Genomic DNA, 21,547 nt, shown 5'->3' on the forward strand with positions numbered 1-21,547 from the left:
TTGCTGAATGCACCTGCCATCAGCTCGGCCTGTTGCTCTGGACCCGTTTGTTACATACAGAGGAAATCTTGGTGTGTGCTGCAAAATGCAAGGAGCCAGAGCTGCTATTGCAAGGGGGCTCTGAGAAATGGGAGCGGTTTCAATCAGAGAAATTATCTGGGACAAACACTGAGCCTGTGAGAAATTTCCTGTGACAAAAGGAAGGATTAGGCTGCATGGAAATCGCCAGCTTCATAGGCATCCCTGGTCATGCTTTATTCTGGGCAACTCTGCTTATTCAGGCATTTATTTGAAAATCAGCAGTTTCCTCTGCAAAGCGTAGTTTGGAGGCTAACAGCACTACGTCCCACAAAGGGGAGCCATGAGCTGGTGCCTCAGAAAAACGAGCGTGTTCAGGAGGAGATGGCCTCTCACCATCTTTCTGCAATTTGCAGAAATGTAAATACTCTGGCTTGTTCCACTGAGGACTCATCAGGAGCTGTGCTGGTGTGTAAACACTGAGTAACACGTTTCATCACGGCTTCCCTCATACACACGCTCCTGCCCTCATTATAACCACAGGGACAGCTCATGGCCACTGATTACGCGCTGACTGTTACTCTGATAAACGTTGCCATGAATGACTGATACAGCTGACCCCGATACGAAGACAAGAAACGTTATCAGCCCCAGTCTGCCTTCAAGGTCACACGCAGTTACAAAAAGGAAAGTAAGCTCAGAGATACTCCCATTCATGTAAGCAAGCAAATACAGCAGGAAAACGTAGTAACATTAGAAGTTCGAGCTATTTTTAAATGGTTCTGCGAAGTGCTGCATGACACATCCCGAGCATTTACTACTATTATTATTATTTTTCCAAGGAAGTGCCATCTCAAACAGCTTTCACTTCAAGCTGCTTGGGGACACCAGGGTGAGCGAATTCCTTGATACCTCTGCCAACGCTGCTTGCAAAAGATCTCGGATGCAAAGCACCTTATCGCTGAAACTTCCTGAAAGCCCAAGCTTTTTCCCCAAAAAGCAATCCCTGCCACCGAGCTCTCCTCGTTCAAACCGTGCTCGGAGAGCACTCCCCGCAGCGCGGACCAGGCCTCGGGCCCGCATTTTGCTGCCTTAAAGCCCAATTTCGAGGGGTGCCCCGGGGAGAAGGAGGGGGGGACGAGGCCTGAGGCAGGCCCGGGGCTGCAGGCACCGAGCCCGCGGGGCCTGGGGGCGGTGCCGGGCCCTGCGCGGAGGGCGGCCGGGGGCAGAGGGCGGCCCCCACCGGCGGAGGCCCCGCCGCCGGCCCTTGGACCCGGGCTCCGCGCCCAGCCGAGCCGAGCCGAGCCATGGCGGCGCCGGGGCAGAACCTGGCCGTGGTGGTGCACCGAGCCGGGGACCTGCGCCTGGTACGGGCCGGGGCGGGGATGGGAACGGGCCCGGGGCTCGGCTCGGCTCGGAGGGACCCGGCAGCGGGGACGGCTCCGCAGCGTCGCGGCCGGGCCCGCGGAGTTCGGGGGGAGGCGGCGCGGCCTCGCCGGGGCCCCCGGGGCTGCGGGAGGTGGCGGCCGGGGCCGGAGCCGGGACCGGAGCTGGAGCCGTGCTCCCGGAGGGCACCCCCCGAGCAAAGGCGGCCCGGAGGGGGCGAGCCGGGGGCGGCGGCGTGGCTCGGCGGCTCGGTTTGCGAGGGCAACCAGCGACAGGTTTTTGTGTTGTTTTTTTTTTTGGATACCCAAGCAGCTCGCCCTGTTTTACCTCTATTTTACCGTGGCTGCGCAAGGCGAGCAGCACGTGCCCGAGGGCAGGCGGTGTTGGCGTGGGTTCGCTGCCAGCAGTGACACAGCCGCAGGCTTCGCTGGAAGAGCCTGCAGCAGCTCGCCCTGGCTTCCACGGCGAGCAAAAGGCAGTGCCACGGCGGATGCCGCCTCACCCCTGTCTGTGTTGTGGTGTCCGAAGGGGCTTACACCCAGATGTGAATTTTATTTGGGGTTTTCTCACTGCTAGGGACATCAGAGGTGGTCATCAGTGCACCCCTGGCACTGCCGGCAGCCCCTTCTGAGCTGTGATACTTTCAGGCTGCTCCGTGTTTCTCTTCCACAGTGTGAACGGCCCGCACTGCTTCGCCCCACTGATCACATGAGGAGTTCAGACAGTAAACTCTGATCTGCGTTATTGATAGCTCAGGTTAGGTGAGATCATCTTTCCTGTAATGCCCACCCCACGCCCTTCTTCAATCTCGGGGACCTGTTTGCCATTGGAGTCACCGTGAGTCACTCAGCAGCTGCTCTGTGTTACCTGAAAGTGTATTGGCGGCTGTTTCGGTAATTTTCCTCTCGATCTTCTGCAATTGCAATGGGCTCTCATCTGCTGCCACTTCAGGTTGTATTGTTTCATATGCATTTACCATATCTTCACGAAATGTGCCTCCTTTCACAGAGAACACTTGCTACATCTCCCTTACATCCTCACACCTGTTACTGTCTCTGAACTTCTCCATGAACAATGGGCAGCAAACAGAATGTGTGTCCAGAAAATGCTTCCAACTGGGTCACTCAGTATTTTACAAATCAGATGGGAAGATATACTGTCCACCAAAACATCTTGTTTTCAGTACAGATATTACTGAAGAAAGAAACACTTTTTTTTTTTATTATTTTTTATATTTTGGAGGGGGGAGCTGTGAAATGCCACGTATACATTTTCAGCTAAAAGTTGTGTTTTTTTTGTTTTTTTTTTTAAATCTCTAGCCATGGACTGTTCTGTTTGATCTCTTTGAGATATCTGAGGCGGTCTGTGCCTTTGATGTGTTACCAGACTGCACACACATCAGACATTTTCTACGTAAGGGGCTACATCTAGATCAACTTCTTTTAAAACTAATGTTCTGTGCTGTGCCCTTGGTGGGACAACACAAACATCCCCCACAAAAATAAGGGCAGTTCTAAGCATTGAAAATTTCAGTAGGTTGGGCTGTGCTTCCATTTATGTCCTAGTCAACAGAATTTGGGCCATGCTGACCACAGGCAGCACTGTTTTAATAGAGCTGCACTGTGTGAGCTGCATGTATGCATCAGGTTTTGTCCAGCTTTCCCTTCCTTGCCCCATTGATGTGTCCCCTGGTTCTCAGTTGTGATGCAGTCCCTGTGTAATCAGTCAGCAGGGTTGTGGTCTTGGTAATAGATGAGCTTCAGGATTGTTCAGTCTGTTTTTGCACTCATTAAATTTAAATTTGTTGCTGGGATTTTAATTTTCTAGATTTTTTTTTTTTCTTTTCTGATACCTAGATTAGTGAAGTAGAAAGAATGGGTTGAGAAATACCGCTGGGGTTGAGAATGCAATTTAATTAGCTTAAATGCAAAACAGCACTCCTCAAAAGCAGGGGGGAGTACCCCACTTTCTCTGCAGTAAAGCAGCAGAAAATCCCATGTTGTTGCTTCTAATTGGTGTAGTTAGCAGCTATAAAGTGATTGTTCATCTCATGAATCCGGAGATCAATTTCCTTGCTAAGATGCTCTTGCAGAAAGATACAGCCAGAGGTAACACTGCAAGGGACGATAACCAGCCATGGGCTCGCTGTTGTGATGTCCACCAAATTCTCCCTATTAATGCAGGCTTTAAACAGGAGCCCTGTCAATAAGAGGTCTGCTCAAAGGTCTTGTGCTCAGTTTTGGGCTGTGGGCAAAGGGCGCTAGGATGCGTGAAAATGTGAGCAGCAAGTGGGTTCTAACGAGTTCGTGGTCAGCACAGCAAACTTTGGTGGGGACTTTCTTAGAGATGCGACCCTAGGGGTGGGTTTCAGGTGGATTTCTTGTGGGTTTGAAAACAAATGGAATGTATTCCCGTTTTCTTTCTTGAGGTTAGGAAGAAATGTATGGCTGAGCCTGTTTAAAGCTGGGAAATTCATGGGTCCTTTCTGTGTTGCAGTAGATAACTCATGGCCAACAGCCAGCCCTCTGCAGCTATTTCTAAAAGCCGACATTTATCATTTATCCCATGCAGATCTGTCATGGCAATTACAAGAAGAAGACATGACTTTAAATGCAGTTTACAGTGTATTTACAATTGTTTTATACAACTAGTTGTTATTCTATGGTAAAAAATATTTTCTGTTATTTATAATATTACAGACATTGAAATATTACCACTTCACAGACACACATAGCTCGGAATCTTCCTGGTTATGTAAGATTGATTTTTTTATTTTCTTTTCTCAGTGTGTGGGGTGAGGGCTTCAGCTGAAACTTGAGGCTGTGCCAGGGCAGGAAAGTTTAGTATGTGACTCTTGTCTGTGCAGGGAAGGGGGAGTTACTGCAAAGTAAGTTAGAGAGTAGGTTTACAAACTGACTGTGTGCTCGTTCCTGCATGCTCACGTTACACCTCTGTGCAAGAAAAGTGAGGTGAGCTTAGCGAGGAAGTGTGGACTACACACTGATACCCTGCTTTGTTCCACAGCAGTGTCTTACCAAGCAGGCAGAACCAAAATCCCGATCGGCATGTGGACTTGACTGATGTACCCTGGACTGACTTTCCACAAGGTTTTCCTGTTGCTGTGCACAAGCACCTGAATCCCTTTCTTTTTCTGTTTGTCCACAGGAAAACCGTCCGATCCCAGAACCGGGTCCCAATGGTAGGTCTAGAGCTGACTGCTTCTGCCTGCTGCCTTTGCCAATCTGTATTCTCACTCTCTTTTGTCTCTCTATGATACTACAAACATAAAATATTTCTGAGAAAGTATAAAATAATCCAAGAAAAAAATCTGCAGCTGAAACAGATAATGCTTTGTTTCCCTTTGTAAAGAATTGCTGGAGCAGCCACAGATATATCCCATTATCCAGCTTTTTTTTGCATCCTGTTTCTTCAGTTCATGTATTTGACATTACACAGCTCTTGAGACTGGTCAAGTGATCTAATTGTAGGACTAAATATTAGTAGGCCAGGTGTATGGGCTGATGGGAATTTGGTTCACTCACTCTCTCCAGGGATGAAATTGTAGCTTAGGGAGAAATTAAATGGGCTTGCTCTTTTCTTTTTGCTCCAATAATAGTCGTGTCCCTCCTAGATTGTATTAGCTTTCATTGACAGGGGTCTTCCCATATTTTAAGCTTTCCTGAGGTGCAAATCCTTCTGTAGTTTTATACTTCAGCAGGCGTCTCATGAATATGCCATCTGTCCTGAAGTGTGTTTGTGTGGTTCTGGTACGTTTATTCAGTGCTGGTAAATGTGGATGCTTCACCGCTGGTTTGGCCATGGTTCTGGGGTGCAGGGACAGCAAACATGACTCTCTCCCAGTGCTCAAGAAGGTAAGTTTTTCTACAAGGTACTTTTCATCCTGTTCTGGCAGAGGTCCTCCTGCGGATGCATTCTGTTGGCATCTGCGGATCTGATGTGCACTACTGGCAGCATGGTCGAATTGGAGATTTTGTTGTAAAGGATCCTATGGTGTTGGGGCATGAAGCTTCCGGGACTGTCATCAAAGTGGGATCGGGAGTAACTCATCTGAAACCAGGTGATATGGATGAAATTTCTCTTTTTATTTGTTTTCCTGCTAATCAGTTCCTGTGAACGCAGTGATATCAGGCTGTGCCTTTCCATGGTATTAAGTTATCTGGTGTTATGAGCTGTGAATTGCACGATCTGACCTTCTCCTCCTTCCAAGAGTGCTACAGTGCTATGCATCACCCAATGTTGCTGCAGTGACTTACGGCTTACGGTATTTTTTAGGAGTATCTTGATATCTTATTATATCTTGAGCTGCTCTGATCTTATTTTAATGCAGGTCAGAGCGCACAACGATAAAAGGTGCCTTTTGAACTAGCTGGAGAAAGCTTCAGAAACCACGTACTCTTGCCAACAACCTGCTGTTAATGTTTTTTCACTGTGTGTGTTTGTGAAGGAGGAATGGACCTCCTGCAGTGGAGAGAGGTCGCTGGAGCAACTGGACCAGGCCCTGTGTTGTGACCTCTACAGTTTACTGTGCTCATGAATGTCCTAGAAAATGGAATTTTGCAGTTTGCTGATGACTGCAAGTTAGGCAGAGTGAAGGGGACAAGGGAGAGTTGGTAGGCATTGCAGAGGGACTTTAAGGATGCCTGGGCTATGGGGTGCAGATGAAATTCAATGCAGATAAACATAAAGGTGCCCATGGCAGAAGAAACCAAACCAGCTTCGCACCTAAAATGATGGGCTGACCATCACTGCTGACGAGTGAGGCTGTTGGCTCTGACTCAGTGTGTGGGAATGTTGGCTCAGTAAGGGAGAAAAATGCAGATCAGTGTTAGGAAAGGCTCAGAGCACATCGTCACACCTCTGTGTGCATCCCCACATCTGGAGCTCTGCGTGCAGGTCTCTTCTCCTCCTTTCCATAGCAGTGTAAAAGAAGTGAAAAAGATTCAGAGGACAGCAAGGTGGACCAGCAGATCTATGACAACTGACTAAGCTAGGAACTCAAGCTAGGAGCTAAATGGACAGCTCCAGGTTACATGACAGAGGTCTGAAAGCTAATGGAGGACGGGGAGAGGGTTGTAATGTTAAACAACCTTTGTTATCTAAATATAATAAATATTATCTTAAATACTATCTTAAAGATAATAAAGATCGCATTTTCTCTGGCTCTTTCAGCTTAAGAGCAAAGGACAATAGAATCTGGGTGTGGTGTGCACCTAAGATGTAGCAGACCTACCTGGCTCCTTGGCAAAGGATCATAAAAGATGCTGAAAGATTACGTGGTGGAAGTTGACAGAGGTGGTGTTGATGGTTACTAAATACAGAGAAACCACATGTTTGTGATTCCCTAGAAGTGAATATAACAATGCTGGGAGAAGATTCAGCATATCCTGCTCCTCTTCCTACTGGATGTTCCCTGTGTGCCATATCTCCGATGGTGTAGTGGGCTAGAATGAATCTTTTCTTTGATCCGTCCTCTTGTTTGTCACTGTGCCTGATTAGGAGCCTGGCAGAGAGGTATACTGAGAGATTTGGCATTGGCTGTCTTCCTCTGCCAAATAAAAAGGGCTGTCTTGTGTCCCTTGTGTACTTGCAGGTTGCAATGTGGTCCCATGGTTGTTTGCCTTAGTCCATTCTGCAATTAAATAATTATTCTTTGTCCTGCAAGATGTGTGCTTCCAGCCACCTGGACTACACTACTGTAGCATCAAGATACCTCTGTACCCTGTTGAGCTCTGCCTGGTTCCTGGGTGCCACTTCTGCATCTTGAGTTCCCTTGCCAAGGAATGGGTCCTTCCAGCTGGCAGCGTGGTGGCCAGCAGAGCTCCCCTGCTCTGGCATAATTATTTCCTGTTCTGACTAGAGATACTGAACAAAATGTGAGTGCTGTGTGATTGCTTGGGGTGAGGGCTGCCTTTTCATCTGCTAGGATTGAGTGCATGGCAGCTGGGGAGGGGTTTGTGTGTGACTGAGCCTCCATCTGCTCAGTGTCTGTGCCTGCGAAACACCAACTCTTTTCATGTAACTGTGAAGATCTTGGTGGTGAGGCCACTGTAAAGGAAGTGTTAGGAACTTGCCTGCTGCGTGCAGTGTGATCTTTCTCAGTTACCAGATGTCCCTCAGGCTTCTGTGCCAGGGTTTCATGCTCTCTTTTGCGGTTGTTCTCAGCTACGTGTACCTGCGTGCCCACCTTCTCCCCGAGTAACAGTCTCCTTTCATCCTGGCAGGTGACCGAGTGGCCATCGAGCCCGGCGTCCCGAGAGAAACAGATGAGTTCTGCAAAACTGGCCGCTATAACCTGTCCCCAACCATCTTCTTCTGCGCGACACCTCCTGACGATGGGAACTTGTGCCGCTACTACAAGCACAGTGCCAGCTACTGCTACAAGTCAGTCGCTGCGCCCTCTGTGGAGCAATAGATACTCCCCGGGGGGAATAGCTGAAGCAATTGCTCTTGGCCCTTTTGAGTGTCACAGTGAGCGTTCTTTACTTGAACACAACATTTTTATTGCTTTCTGATCCATGACTAACACGTATAAGGCTTGGATGGTAGCCACTTTGCAAAGGGTTTATCAGGCAGGTGTAGCTATCCCCTCTGGTGCCAGACATAAGCAGACATTTCTAGCATGTTTCTTGGGATGTCGCTGTTGTTTTACCCTATAATTGCTTTCCTTTCCTTATTTGGTCCCTGCTTTCGATTTGTTTTCTGTTGTCTTTTTATATCTTTGCCTTCTTACACTGCTGCCTAAAGGTCTTTGATTGCTTGAGCTGAGCTGGCTTTATTGTTGCTTCTTAGGAAGCACGGTATCAACTGCTGACACTTCACTCTGGCATTTGAAACAAGGTCATCCTAGTTACAGCAGGAGAGGAGGAGAAAACTGTGTCTTTGCTAAGCTGATCTTTTTATGTGCCCCTGAGAGGCTCCACTAAGCTGCCAGCATCACACATCAGTTTTCATATGCAGTTGATTAAACTTGAGTGTGCTTTTAATTGTGCCAGGACTGACACGTTTGCTTAAACACAAGTGCATGCTTAAGTCCTCTGGCAAATTAATATGTTAGAAATTTGCATAAGCCTCTGCAATGTTGTACCCACCTAAATGCATTTACACAGGGAGTTAAAAATACTGTAAGGTACTGGTCCCGTGAGACTGGTCTCTCTCTGGAGCTTTTGTTTCTCAGACTGCGTGGAGCATGAGAAGGAAGGGAAGAACAGCTCCTTGAGCATCCCCAGGATTTGTCTTTGGTGTCTGCAGAGGTAGCGTTCAGGATCAAGTTATTCTGAAGTAGGCATTTGAATGCTTTTACTTCTCATGAGAGTCTTCAGGCAGGAAGCTCCTTTCCAAGTGGGTCACAGGCAGCTGCTGGCAGAACGAGATGCTGGTCTGCATGGGCCCAACTTCTTGCTGCCCAGGCCCACTATCACTGGTTCTTGTGTTTCAGTAAAATAACATTTGCTAACAACATATCACAAGTTTCTGGGAGTAACTGGCTGGTTTGTAGCTGTCTCCTAGGGAAAGATCTGTTTTTTGTTTGTTTGTTTGTTCTTTCCCCACTGTGAATAATTGGGGATATTACGTAGCTAAACGTTTTTTCTTAAGCTGTGAAACACAAAGCCTGGCACTCCTGGGCTCAGCTCAGCAATGCCATGGTCATCTGATGCAGAACATCAAGAGCAGGAAGTTGTTCTGCACAGATTTTCCAGGAGAAGTTGATGACGGAGCTCAGTGGGCTTTTGCACATTTGGGCAGGTATTGGCTGTCCTTCTGCAGGATGTGATGCCAGACTCTCAGGCAACCAAACTCTTGGAGTCAGCTTCCTGGAGATAAGGGACGTATGGATGTCTTACAGCTGCCTTCCCATAACTGTCGTTTACATTACTTTGGCTTCTTTTGGCCTGGCTGATCTCTGACATCAAGCTTCCCTGGGCTGTCCTGGCACCTGCTGTGTGAGAGGCTACACTGGTGGTTTTCTGGAAGTCTGCAATTTATTTCTCATAAAATGTCAGCTCAGAAGGGTTTCACACCACTGCTTTTTTCTGTCACTTCTGCTTGCTGCATTACACTGCTGTTTCCGTCCAAAAGGTGTTTTGATCCCTTCTGTACACATTTACCCTGGTTGCTGGGAGGGTGCACAGCTGGAACCAGTCCACTGTTTGAAACACTTAATGCATTATATCCAGGGCACAATGAGGAGAGCTGGTTCTGGCTGCCTTTGCTTTATGTGTCATTGCCATTGGCTTGTCAGGCAGCAAGATGTTTGCTGATCTCTGGAGGTAGATGACTTGGCCCAAATGAGGGGGCTGGGATCTCACTGGTGGGCCCCAGCTGTAGGGCAGCATTTGGGATGATGCATTTGCAGCTGCGTGGTTTATTTTCCAAATGGAAGGAGCAGCAGAAGAGTTTTAGAGTTGACTTGCCGAGCACCGGACAGATGGTATGGGGAAGTTTGTGGGTCCCTCTGTTTGGTGCTTAGGCAGACCTCACTGGTAAATGGCTGAAATGTACTTGATGGTAAGAAAACATAACCTGGATAACCTGGAGTGCCTTCCAGCCCTGCACTTCTCAGGCCATGGGTAAGAGTGTATTTTGCAGCTGTGATTTACACCTGTGTTTGGTTTTCAGGTATCAGTGTTTTCCTCACCACCTTCCTAAACCTCTTTGGTGACTGTTGTTTTGTGTCTGGCTCTTGCAGGCTTCCAGATAATGTCACCTTTGAAGAAGGGGCCCTTATTGAGCCCCTTTCGGTGGGAATCCATGCCTGCAAAAGAGCGGGAGTCACTCTGGGAAGCAAAGTCTTCGTGTGTGGCGCTGGTATGGTCAAACATACTCAGTCCTTGGGTTCTCTGCCAGCTGTGGTGTGGGGGGCGATGGTCAGGGTGCAAGCTGTGCTTCTAGGCTCAGCTGTAAATGTGGGTCATGGCAGATTATGGGGTTGCCAGGGGTCCTCAAGTCTGTTCTTGCTCATGCTGTGCTATAACACTGCATTTTGAGCAGCCCAAACACAGAGTACAAGGGGCATACTGCTCCTTCCACCTTGAGGGAGCAGAGAAGTGGGTGGTGTTTTCACTGCAGAGTCCCTCTCAAGCAATATTTTGTCTCACTACCCTGGGATTGAGGTGATGCTGTGATCCCCGAGCTGCCCACCTGGAAACACTTTCAGAGCTTCCTTTAGCCCAGGAACATGGCGAGCTCTGGGCACCTTCAGAGCTTATGGCTGGTGCTGCCTGACAGCTGTATGTGTTCTTTTTCTCCCCTTTGTACCCAGGACCAATTGGCCTTGTTAATGTGATTGTTGCCAAGATGATGGGTGCAGCAACTGTGGTAGTTACAGGTAAGTTCTTTAAACACTTACTAGAGTGCCTTTTTTCCATAATACAGCAAACACTTTGAATAGTTCCTTATTATTCCGTCGGGCATCCCAAGCACATCCCATTTCCTAGGAGAAGACATGGATCTTTGCATTAATTGGAATCTATAAAACATACAGGTTGCAACTGGTATTTCTCTGCTAGGTCAGCAGACCAGGCTAATTACTTCTGCTTTCTAGCAGAGACAGGTTGTGCAGGGGGAGTTGCTGCAGTGCTTTAAGAATAAACCAGGGGCTAGTGAGCGGTCCTTGGCTCAAGCCCTAGACTTCTGTCAGCCTTTGAGGAGGCCTGTTGAGAAGAGGCAATGCATCTGTATGACAGGCCTTGTAGTTACAGATGCTCTTCTTGCTCCTGGTGCCTCTGGTCACTGGCTGTTTTCTTTTCATTTCTGTTTTGAGCTCTTGACCTCAGTTTTCAGTTTTTTGGTTTGTGTTGTGCCTTTGACTCATAGGTCAGGTTTTCTTGCTTATTATATTTCCTCTTCTATGTCATGCCTATAAATATTAATTTTATCTGCTTCTAATCATCACCTTAATAAGGCAGGCAGATCTAGCATGTTTTATACCCTGCTTGGTGCTATTCTTGGAACTTTGCTACGAGCAGAGTCTTACCTCTTGTTATGCTAAGTGCTGGCCTCTACGTAGTATTTTCACCGTCCTTTCTGTGTCCAGCCACATTGTCCCCCTCCAGTCCTCCTTTGCTGTTCTTGCTGCTGTCCTGCTCGGGGGCTCATTTTCCACTGAATATCTACAGTGATCAAAATGACCTTTTCAGGCTCCCTGCATTTCAGAAATCCCGTGTCCTGGAGATATCTAGTCCAACTATTGTTTGCAGACATGTTTTTGTTTGGCTTGGTCTGGATAACCTCTGAAGTTGGGGAACCCACCTGTCTGGGTACTAGTTCCAGGACTGCACCACCTCCTAATGAAGAAGCTTTTCCTGGGGTCCATTCTGAACCTTCCAGACTGCAGTTTGTGGCTCTTTTCATTTTCTGCAGCAACTGAAACGTGTTCATAGTCTGAAGTCCCAACCTGGCCTTTCAGAAGGCTGTTCTTCAATCTTTCTGCTTTGAACGAGGCTCACTTTGACCTCTCAGTTATTGTTTCCCAGTCTTCAGGTTGAGAGACAGAATTCAGGTTCCACCCTCTTGCCTTTGCGGAAGCATCCTTCAGTAGTCGCTCGTGTCAAAACCTAAGGCAGATTGTTGCCTTCTCCTCCCCAAATCCTCTTGCTGCCAAGTCTGGGGCATATTTTGCTCTGCTGGCCCCACCCTGCTGGGGTGTGCTTAGTGGATGTAATCAGTCCAGGCCTTACATTTTGCTAAGTGTTGTCATCTGAGGATGATGGTTGCTATAGCAGGAAGATCAGCTCTACCTCTTGAATCACATCTGAGGAGCCTTGCTGCAGAGCTGAGCTGGTGCTGGGGCTGGTGGGTGACCCAGTCCTTGGGTGGGGAAGGGCCTGGTGAGCTGGCAGGGGGTGGTGGGGCTGCTGGCTCACCCTGCTGTCGCAGCCCTGCTCCTGTCTGGGCATATTCTTCCCTGCAGTGCAGGGAGCTGCTGTTGCCTCAGTTTGTGAACTGCTTCTGGAGCCTTTGGTGGTCAGGTCTGAACAGTGTGTGCCACCGGGCTCCAGGCGGCCATAAGAAACCAGGTACTGTTCCTGGTACCTGGTTTGTAGGGTGAGCAAGCTTGGCTACGTGAATTAACCCCTTTTTATCTTTGAGCCTTCATCTTGGCAATGATCTGGACCTGTAGGCATCTCCACATCCCCCACCTGACAGGCTGAGATGCTCAAAGACACCCATGTAGGTGCTGTCTCTAGTCAAATATTTGTACATTACACGAGCTGAGAAAAGAGTTTAGTTTGGCTTGTTGCCTCTGGGGAATTTGCTGTGCTTCTCAAGGAACTGCTTTTTGCGTCAGCTTCAGGAACCCATACCTCTGAGGTGACTGTCTGCTCACAAAGGCTCTCTTGTCCTTTGCTATCAAATTGTTTTAATTCACCGCACAGAGCTTTTATGATGTGTCTGTCTGTGAAGAGCTTTGTCTGTGCAGCGCACTGAAAGATCATTACTTTAAATGTTTGTGTTTGTTTTGAAAAATTACATGCAAATGCAGAAATAGCTAGAAGAGTTTTCTTCTGAGCTGGGGAGAACTCACCTCCTATGACTGTATTGAGTGCCTTTGGCATAGCTGGATTCAGTGAATTTGAGAAAGCTGCATCGCTGCTGAGGGGTCGGGTCCCTTCTCTGTGACTCCTGAAGAAAGGCTGACTTTTCCAAGAGGCTTAACAGTTGGCCATACCTTTCCCAAAGGCTTGTGTGAACCAGAACTTGGCTTTCTTACCAGCTATGGCAGCTTACCTGGTACAAAGTATTAGTTCTTCTGATAACTTGTGCTCTTCTCCCAGAAGTGCTTTAACCCCAGCAGGCTGACATTTTTCCTTTTTAAGGGGCTTTTGATGTATTTAATGACATGTTGGGTGCTGAAGCTGAATTTGTTCATGGCTCCTTGTTTCCTATTCCCTCAGATCTACAACTTTCTCCGCTCCATTGCTAAGGGTGTGCTTGATATTTATGGACAACCTTCTCCTGTCCTTCTGCCTTGCTGTGGACATTGTTGTTGCTCTGAAAAGCTGCTTTTCTCCTTAAAGGCATGTAAAAGAGCAGCCTTATACCCAGCAAGTGAAGTGACAGTTTGGGTATTTGTATGACAGTGTCAGGCTGTCTTGTTTTGCTCTGTCACTTAAAGTACACTTAGCATTTCCTAATTAAGGGAAATTATTCCCCTTGTGCTGTATAAATCTGAAGTCCTGGGTGCCAATGCCTCTGAAAATCCTGGAAGTCAGTGTTACGGAAGATGAATAACTGGACTGAATTCAGCTCCTTTATGAAGGATGATCAACACAGAACATGTAAGAGCTTCAAGGATATTTGCTGGTTAAATTTACTCATTGGCTTAAGTGTGATTTGATAACTTCTGGGGGAGCGGAGACACAAGACTGGGCTACTTAGTCTGGCAGTGAAAACGTTAATTAGCTCCAGCAGCCAGGAAGTGAAAACAAATTTCTGCCTGAAGGCAAGATGCAACCCTTTAACTCTGTAATTGACTGGTTACCCAAGAGCTCTGTGGGGTTCTGCCACAGTAACATTTAGAACCTGAACGACTCTGTCCTTCTAAAATCTCACAAGTGTCTGAGCTTGGGACAATACGATAGCCTTCTCATTTGACAATGTGCAGATCTGGCAGCTTTAGGAAATGCTGAACAGTGATTCACTTAGGCCAAGCGCACAAAAATGTTACCAGGGTCCTGACTGAGTCTGATGGTATTGTTGCTGTGTCCTGCATTCCTCTCCTATACAAAGACTTCTTGATGAGTGCGTCAGAAAACTAGATGCCAACTGCAGAAGTTTGGGTTTTCTCCAGAGACTTTGCTGCCTGGGAGCTCCTTTTGTGGTCAGTTTGAAATGCATTGGCTGGCAGGGTGGGCTGTCTCTTCCTTTGCTGCAGGACACTGCCTCTGGGTGTATTTCTGCCAAAAAGACAGCATAAAATACATTAGCAAATGGGCAGCAAACGGTTGGATCCAGCTACGTGTGCTGCGGGCTGGGGTGCTTCACAGGGAGCATCCTTGCTGTACTGTGAGATTTGAGAGACACCAGCCATGCCAGGCAGAACTGCTCCTTAGCTCTGCAAGTGCTTCAAACATAGCAGCTCTTGCTGTTCGGGAGGTCTCCGGGTGCAGCTCCATGTCAAGCGTGACCACGCACGTGGCCCGGGGCCCAACGCTCGGAGCTTGGGAAGGGCAGAGGTGACTAATGCCTCCTGCTGCCACAGGAGAGGAAGCTCACTGCAGGGCTTCCAGGGTGATGCTGCGCTTAGTTTCCATCCTTGGGTTTTCCTACATCGTCTGCTTTTTATTACCCTTTGTTCTCCCTTCTTGAAACTCCCTCCGTGGCTTTCCTGGGTGCTCATCTCGGTGGGTGTGCCTGCAGCCGGCCTCCCGAGCCCTCTCGCTGCCGGCAGGGACACGTCCATCGCCTGCCCTGGCAGGAACGTCACGTTCCCCACACGAGGAGCAGGGCAGGTCCTCTGGCCTTGCTTCCTTCCAGTGCTGGGTCTGAGTCAGAGCGGCTCGTGTCAGAGCAGCAGGCTCGCCACGGCTGTAGCTCTGTCTCCAGTTCTCCTGCTCTTCTCCCTTAATAGTTTTCCCCACTCCAGCCCCATCTCTGACTTCTCTGAAGCTGGACGACGTGCTGTGTCCTGGTGAGAAGGGTGTTTTAGTCTTTGTGGTGGGTGTGCTGTGAGTCCTGGAGAGAAATATTCCTCTGGGAACGGCATGATTTTCTCTGTCTTCAAGCCTAGGACCTCTGGCAGGAGACATTGCCAACCCCTCAACCTTGGGTGTAGGAAATCTTGGCTGCTATAGCCCAGTTTCCACCTTTGATCCAGGCTTCTTTTCTAGTGCAAACACACGCCCCTCTAGACAACTGCTTTGGCAAAGAGATCATCTCTGCTTGAGAAATGCTGCTTCTTTTCTGCTGTCCACCTCCTCATCTCCAGAGATGTCCCTGTCACCAGTGCTGCCTGGTGTTTTGGGTAGCGTCATGTGAAAGAAAGGACACACGCAGCATATCTGTGGGCATTGGGGAGCAAAGTCAAAGCAAGCGACCATGTTGTAGTCTGCAGGTGCCCTTGAGAGAGATGTGCTTGATGGCATCAGCAATAGCCAAGCACCTTGAGAGCCAGGGAAGGAAAATGCAAAAGAAGTGAGTGTTGGGATGTTTCAGATTAACTTGCTGAGCTTGTGCACTGTGTTTTTCATACCATCCCTTTTCACTAGTGGACTGAGGTCCCATGTGAATTAGTAAAACTGCCTCATGAAAGAGTGATTGCCAAGAGGCAGTGAGCAACAGAGCAGCACTATTCAAACAGGGTGAGCGTTGTTCCTGTACTGCCTTATGCCTTTTCCTGCACTAAGGAAGAATACCCTCCCCTGTAACTGGAAGGACTCTGTTATCTCCTAGGTCTTTCAAGTGTCCTCATTGCTCACACTTCTCCGCTTTCCCAAAAAAATGAACAGGTCTCCTCTTTACCTCCTCATTGAAGCCTGAGTGAATTTCAGGTAGGAAATGTAGACAGACTGTTTCCTTTCCTAGTTGTGTGCTGCCCTGTGAACCCATGTTCAGACCGCAGAGAAATATGCTTCCAGCAGGGCTCCTTGATGGTGGCCATCAACTTCCATCCAGGCTGAGAAGCCCTTTGGTCTGGGTGGGCTACGTAAGTTCTTGAGAACTATCTTGAGGTACGTGACAGCTGGTCACTGAACGAGGTCGCCCTGCTGAGATGTCGGATGGGCAGGAAGCAGATTGCAAGCTGAGGTCCTTGCTCCCCCTCTGGTTTGTATCATGCTCCAGTTCGTGACGTTTTGTCTTTCAGATTTATCTGCCTCTCGCCTGCAAAAAGCCAAGGAGGTGGGGGCAGATTTCATCATTCAGGTAAAGAACGAGTCCCCTCAGGAGGTGGCCTCCAAAGTGGAAAGTCTGCTTGGCTGCATGCCTGAGATAACAGTGGAGTGCACAGGAGTGCAAGCCTGCATCCAGGCTGGCATTTACGTGAGTACCCCTTGTTCCCAGGCGAGAGCAGTGCTGGCTTTTGCTTTCTCTTTCTGGGCTGCAGTGGTGGGTGATGGTTGTTTCACTACCCCTGTGCTTACTTCAGTGTGTTTAGTGCAGGGGAGAGAAGATGCTTGTTAGACGACAAACCAGGAGAGGTGATTCAAAAAATTTGGTCTTTGCAGACAGCATGCAGATAATTGTCTGATTTGCTGCTTACCAAAGAGACCACAGTAACACCCCAGACCAAAGCATGGCAACGCAGCAGTGCCAGGGAGCTGGTACAAATAGGACAGTGTCTTTCATTATGTCCCAATAAGGAGAATAATTAAGAAAATTAATTCCATCAGGTGGAGAAAGCAGTTAAGGACAGGATATTTTGTTGTCATGAACTGCATAAAGGGAGGATGTGGATAAGACTCTTCTCAGAGGCTGGCAATGAAAGGGCAAGAGACAAATGGGACAGGCTGCCAGAACAAAAATTCCAGTGAAACATCAGCCCCTTAGATGTTTTAAATCTCTGCTACTGAAACCCAAAGGTACTTATTTTACTTCTAAGTGCCAGTCATTTTTCAGAATGAGATTTAGATACCAAAATCCTTCAGGGATTTTCGAAAGATTGTTTTTTAAGCCTTGTTTATCTCATGTTTCACACTTAGAGCCTCCTGACAGCATCCTGCCTCTCCCCAGCTTCTCCACTGTGCCCCAGGCAGTCCATCATACAAGAACAGCTTTATTTATTTATTTTTTTTTACAGACAACTGAGCAGGCTCCGGCAACTAATTGCATTTTGCAAAATGTAATGCATTTGTGTGTCTTTTCTTCAGGCCACTCGTTCTGGTGGGACACTGGTGCTGGTTGGGCTGGGGCCTGAGATGGTGACCGTGCCCATCGTGAACGCTGCCGTGCGGGAGGTGGATATCCGGGGGATATTCCGCTACTGCAACACGTGAGTCTTGTGCAGGGCTGGGTGGGCTGATGTGTCTGGGTCTTTCCTCCTCGATGTCCTTTAGAAATTCTTGCTCTCCACAAAGAGAAAGGGCGTGGAAAAGGCTGTTTGTCCATACAGTTGTTTAAACCTCATTTCACTCACTCTGAAATCTGTCTGCAGTGCAGACAGTCTGCCTGATACGTCTTGCATTTTATCCCTTGGTTCTGGGTAGAGCCCTTCACTGTAGACTTGACCACAACAACCAGCCCGCCTACAATCCCATTTCACACATCATTTGGCACAAAGAAAGGTACAGACACAAAAAACCCTTACTCTGCTGCAAGCAAACAGGCCAAAATGAAAAAACAAACAAAACACCCATACTTAACATTTGTGCTCTGTAGAAAGGAAAGTCGAGGTACTAGAGGTGTTTTGAATGAGACTGACTTGTCCACAAGTGAGCTGACTCATTGAGAAGACTGCCTGAGAGCAACACAGCTTTTAGCTGCTTTCAACCCTTTGTGCTGGGAGGTGTTTAAGCAGCAGCGTGGCCTGGTACTGGCCTTTCACACTGCTTTGTGAAAAGCTGTCTGCATGCTGCCTTCCTAGGTGTTGTATTGTCCATTTTGAGGCAAAGGATATGGGGAATCTTAATTCTGGGCAAAGAGTCAGAATCCCAAATGCCACATCCTGTGCCAAGCCATGCATACCCAACCTTGCTGGTGGTGCCTGGCTCTGCTCGCCTTGCTCGTCATGGAAGGAAACCAGATCATCAGTCTTGGTGGAGATCAGTGCATACTTGCATGAACAAGAGCCATGTTTAGTCTTCATATTTTGCTGGAGCTGAAGATATGTCACCAGCCAGTTTGAAGGCATATGCGCTCTCTACGGAGAACTGAACTGCGCAGCTTGCAAACAAGCAGGTCTTTGAGCATACTGAAAGTTGGCCTAGCACTGAAGGCAGGAGAAGCCCAGCTGTCCTCTTTGGTCTTGTTACAGGGCTTGAGACACAGTATCGCACATTTGCAGCCTGGTTTCTGCTGTGCTCAGAGCTTCAGTTTCTTGCTAGCTGAGCAAGAATCATTGCCTAGTCTCTAGAGGTTGATTTCCAGGAAAGCTTTATAGGATTTAGTCTTAGCCACTGCCAAGCTCCTTCTTAAAATGAGAGATGTCTTCAAGTATGCAGTTTGGGAATTGGATTAGCTGCTGCATCTCCCATCATTCTAATTTGGCCCAACAAAATGGAATGGCAAGGCAATCAAATTGAGTGAGTCTCTGCCAAAGAAGAGGTTGGAAGCTGACAGGATTCTCTTTTCTTCTTCCTGCACTGAGTTGGTGAGTCTGAACTCCACAGCAATCATTCTGCTAGCAAGGAGGCAGAGCAAGAGGAGAGCAGCATGCAGCAATTTTGTTTTTAATTCAGTACTTCAAATATACATTTTTTTCCTGTGATTTTCACTTGCTCAGTCTCCTGAGGATGTGTATTGGGTTTATGTGGCAAGGACTTGGTAGCAGAGGGCTGTAGGGGTGGCATCTGTGAGAAAAGCCCAGCAGCTGCCTCATGTCAGATCAGAGCCAGCTCCAGATGGTTCAAAAAAGGGACCCACTGCTGGCCAGAGCTGAGCCATGAGTGATGCTGGTTGTGCCTCTATGAGAGCACATTTAAGAAAGGGAAAAAAGAAAAAAAAAAAAAAAAATACAGAGTGAGAACCAACCCAAGGTGAGTGCAGCAGGATGGCAGGAGGTGCTCCAAGTTCCCCTGTGGCCTGTGGAGAGGCCCCTGGTGGAGCAGGCTGTCCCCCTGCAGCCCATGGGTCCCACATGGAGCAGATCTCCACGCTGCAGCCCCCCCATGGGTGGAGGAGCCCCCGGTGGAGCAGGTGGATGTGGCCTGGAGGACGCTGTGGCTCATGGAGAGCCCCCGCAGGAGCAGGCCCCGGGCTGGAGCTGCAGCCCGTGGAGAGGAGCCCACGCAGGAGCAGGGGGTCTGGGGGGAGCTTCTGCCCGCAGGGGACCTGTTTGCTCCTGGGGGATGGACCCTGTGGTATGGAGCCATGTGGGAGCAGTTCTTGAACGGGGGACCCCATGTGGAGCAGGGGCAGGGAGGAACTGTGAAGGAGCGGCAGAGACGAAGTGTTAGGGACTGACCACAGCCCCATTCCTCTGTCCCCTGTGCTACTCAGGAGGAGGATGTAGGAGAGGGTGGGTGAGGGAAGGTGTTTTCAGTTTGTTTTTAGTTTCTTGTTGCTCTAGTCTGCTAGTGATGGACAATAAATGACATAATCTCCCTATGCTGTGTCTGTTTGCCCATGGTCATAATTGCTGAGTGATCTCTCTGTCCTTATCTCAACCTTTGAGCCCTTTTCATCATATTTTCTCCCCCTTTTTCCTCTAAGGAGGGGGAAGTGAGAGTGGCTATGGTGGACTTTAGCTGTCCAGCATGGTAAAACCACCCTGGGGTGAAACACAGCCAGCTGTCTGCGTATAGCCCTGCCTGCCTTTATGGTGCTTGACAGCCCAAAGCAGTTGGCGTGTCCCAGCTCACGTACATGATGCTTGAGGTCCCTTCTCCAGAAGATCATTTCCAGGCAAAACTCCCTTGGTTGCCTGGGCTGAGGAAATTACTGTAATGAAGCCAGGCTCCTCTATGCTCTTTCCTTAGGGCTCCAAGCTGGTGACTGCTCTCATCTTCTGCTCGCTGTTTCCCTTGCAGGTGGCCCGTGGCAATTGCCTTGCTGGCATCCAAGCGGATCAATGTCAAGCCCTTGGTCACACACCGCTTCCCCCTGGAAAAGGCTCTTGAGGCGTTTGAGGCCACGAAGAGGGGCGAGGGAGTAAAAGTTATGCTGAAGTGTGACCCCACTGACCACAACCCCTGATACGCCGCGGTGCCCGGCCCTCTCCCCATCACACCGCCTGCCTGAGATGAGAAGCATGAAGCCACAGGAGGCTGATGTATGGCTGATGCATGTTTCCAGTCACCTTATGCAGGCAGTGCTTTGTAATAGAGCTAAAAAATCAAACGATAATGAGGGTGGATGGCACTGAGGGGTGAATGATTTGAATATTAGCAGGCAGATACAAATGGAGAACCAATAGGAACTAGTTTGAATTAAAACACTGCTCTTCGATTAGATGGGTCACGCAGATGGCTCTTCAGCAGACCACACGTGTGGGTGAGCCTGGGTCTCTCTGCATGTGCCACACAGCCTCCTGCATGGCCACGGGTTTGTCTGCACAGACAGACTGCAGGAGGCTGTCACCAGCTGCATGGGTGAAGCGAGGACAGAGGTGCTTGCTGCAGCTCTTCCCACATGACTATCCCTGGGCATGGGATGGCCTTGTGTGAGCACCCTGCCTTGCAGCTGCACCTTCCCTCAGGGACTGTAACAGCCTGTGGAACAAAACCCAGCCAGCCTGTCTTGGCAGGGTGCATCTGTACATTCAGGTCATTCTCCCCATGCTCTTTACAAACAGCAAACTGCAGGCCCCAAAAGCCCAGGGCTTTTTCAAGGAGAAGCTAGGCTGGCGGCCAGCTGGGACCATATCTGCTGTGTAGTCCCCTCCAGCAGCTCCCTCTGGGGTAGAAAGGACCGCTACAGAGTGGGCTGGAGTGTTTGCATGGACACGGCCCTGTCTTTGGCTTGGAGACCAGATCCTGGTCCTAACGTGGCTCCCAAGGAGGGGCTGCTGGTGGGGGCCACAGCTTGCTTTTAGCATGGGGGGACATGCAGTAGGAGCACATCACTCAAAGGTTTTACCACTATGAAGGAATTGTAACTCCTTGGGTGTATCAGCCCTTCCTGCTGAATTAGTGAGCCATGAACGAGGTACTAAGCGAGGGGACAGGTTGCAGATAAAACATAATCTTAGATTACAGTCATGCTAATTTTAATACTAGGAGATCAATCTGAGATCCCTTTCTTGGGCCGGTACTGGACTTTCCACAATAAATGCTACCTACCTGGTGTCTCTGTGTCCTCTGAAGTGTGGGGTGGGTGGTTTGAAGGGGTCTGTGACTTTGGGCCCCGGGGAGGATGTAACACCTGGGCTGCTAAGTCTCACCAGGCTGTGGGAGAGCTCAGCGAAACCTTAAATGACCCAAGTGCTTCTGCATCAGAGCTGATGGCAGAGGTGGCAAAGGTGATTAGGCAGAAGAAAAGCCTGCAAGGTTATGCTGTGTTTTATGGGGCTGGTATGGCCTGGGCAGAC

At 48.8% G+C, this 21,547-nt stretch overlaps 1 protein-coding gene across 1 annotated transcript; it reads left to right on the top strand.

The window, feature by feature from the left end:
- The first annotated feature begins 1,274 nt into the window (after positions 1-1,274).
- On the top strand, positions 1,275-21,303 carry SORD (sorbitol dehydrogenase). Its single transcript, XM_032195246.1, has 9 exons — positions 1,275-1,385; positions 4,570-4,603; positions 5,318-5,482; positions 7,647-7,806; positions 10,112-10,230; positions 10,685-10,750; positions 16,229-16,404; positions 17,232-17,353; positions 20,049-21,303. The coding sequence occupies exons 1-9, from the start codon at positions 1,326-1,328 to the stop codon at positions 20,212-20,214; spliced, it is 1,068 nt and encodes a 355-aa protein (XP_032051137.1). The 5' UTR covers positions 1,275-1,325; the 3' UTR covers positions 20,215-21,303.
- Positions 21,304-21,547: the final 244 nt, after the last annotated feature.

The sequence above is a fragment of the Aythya fuligula genome, chromosome 11, assembly GCF_009819795.1.
Source record: "Aythya fuligula isolate bAytFul2 chromosome 11, bAytFul2.pri, whole genome shotgun sequence".
NCBI lineage: Eukaryota > Metazoa > Chordata > Aves > Anseriformes > Anatidae > Aythya > Aythya fuligula.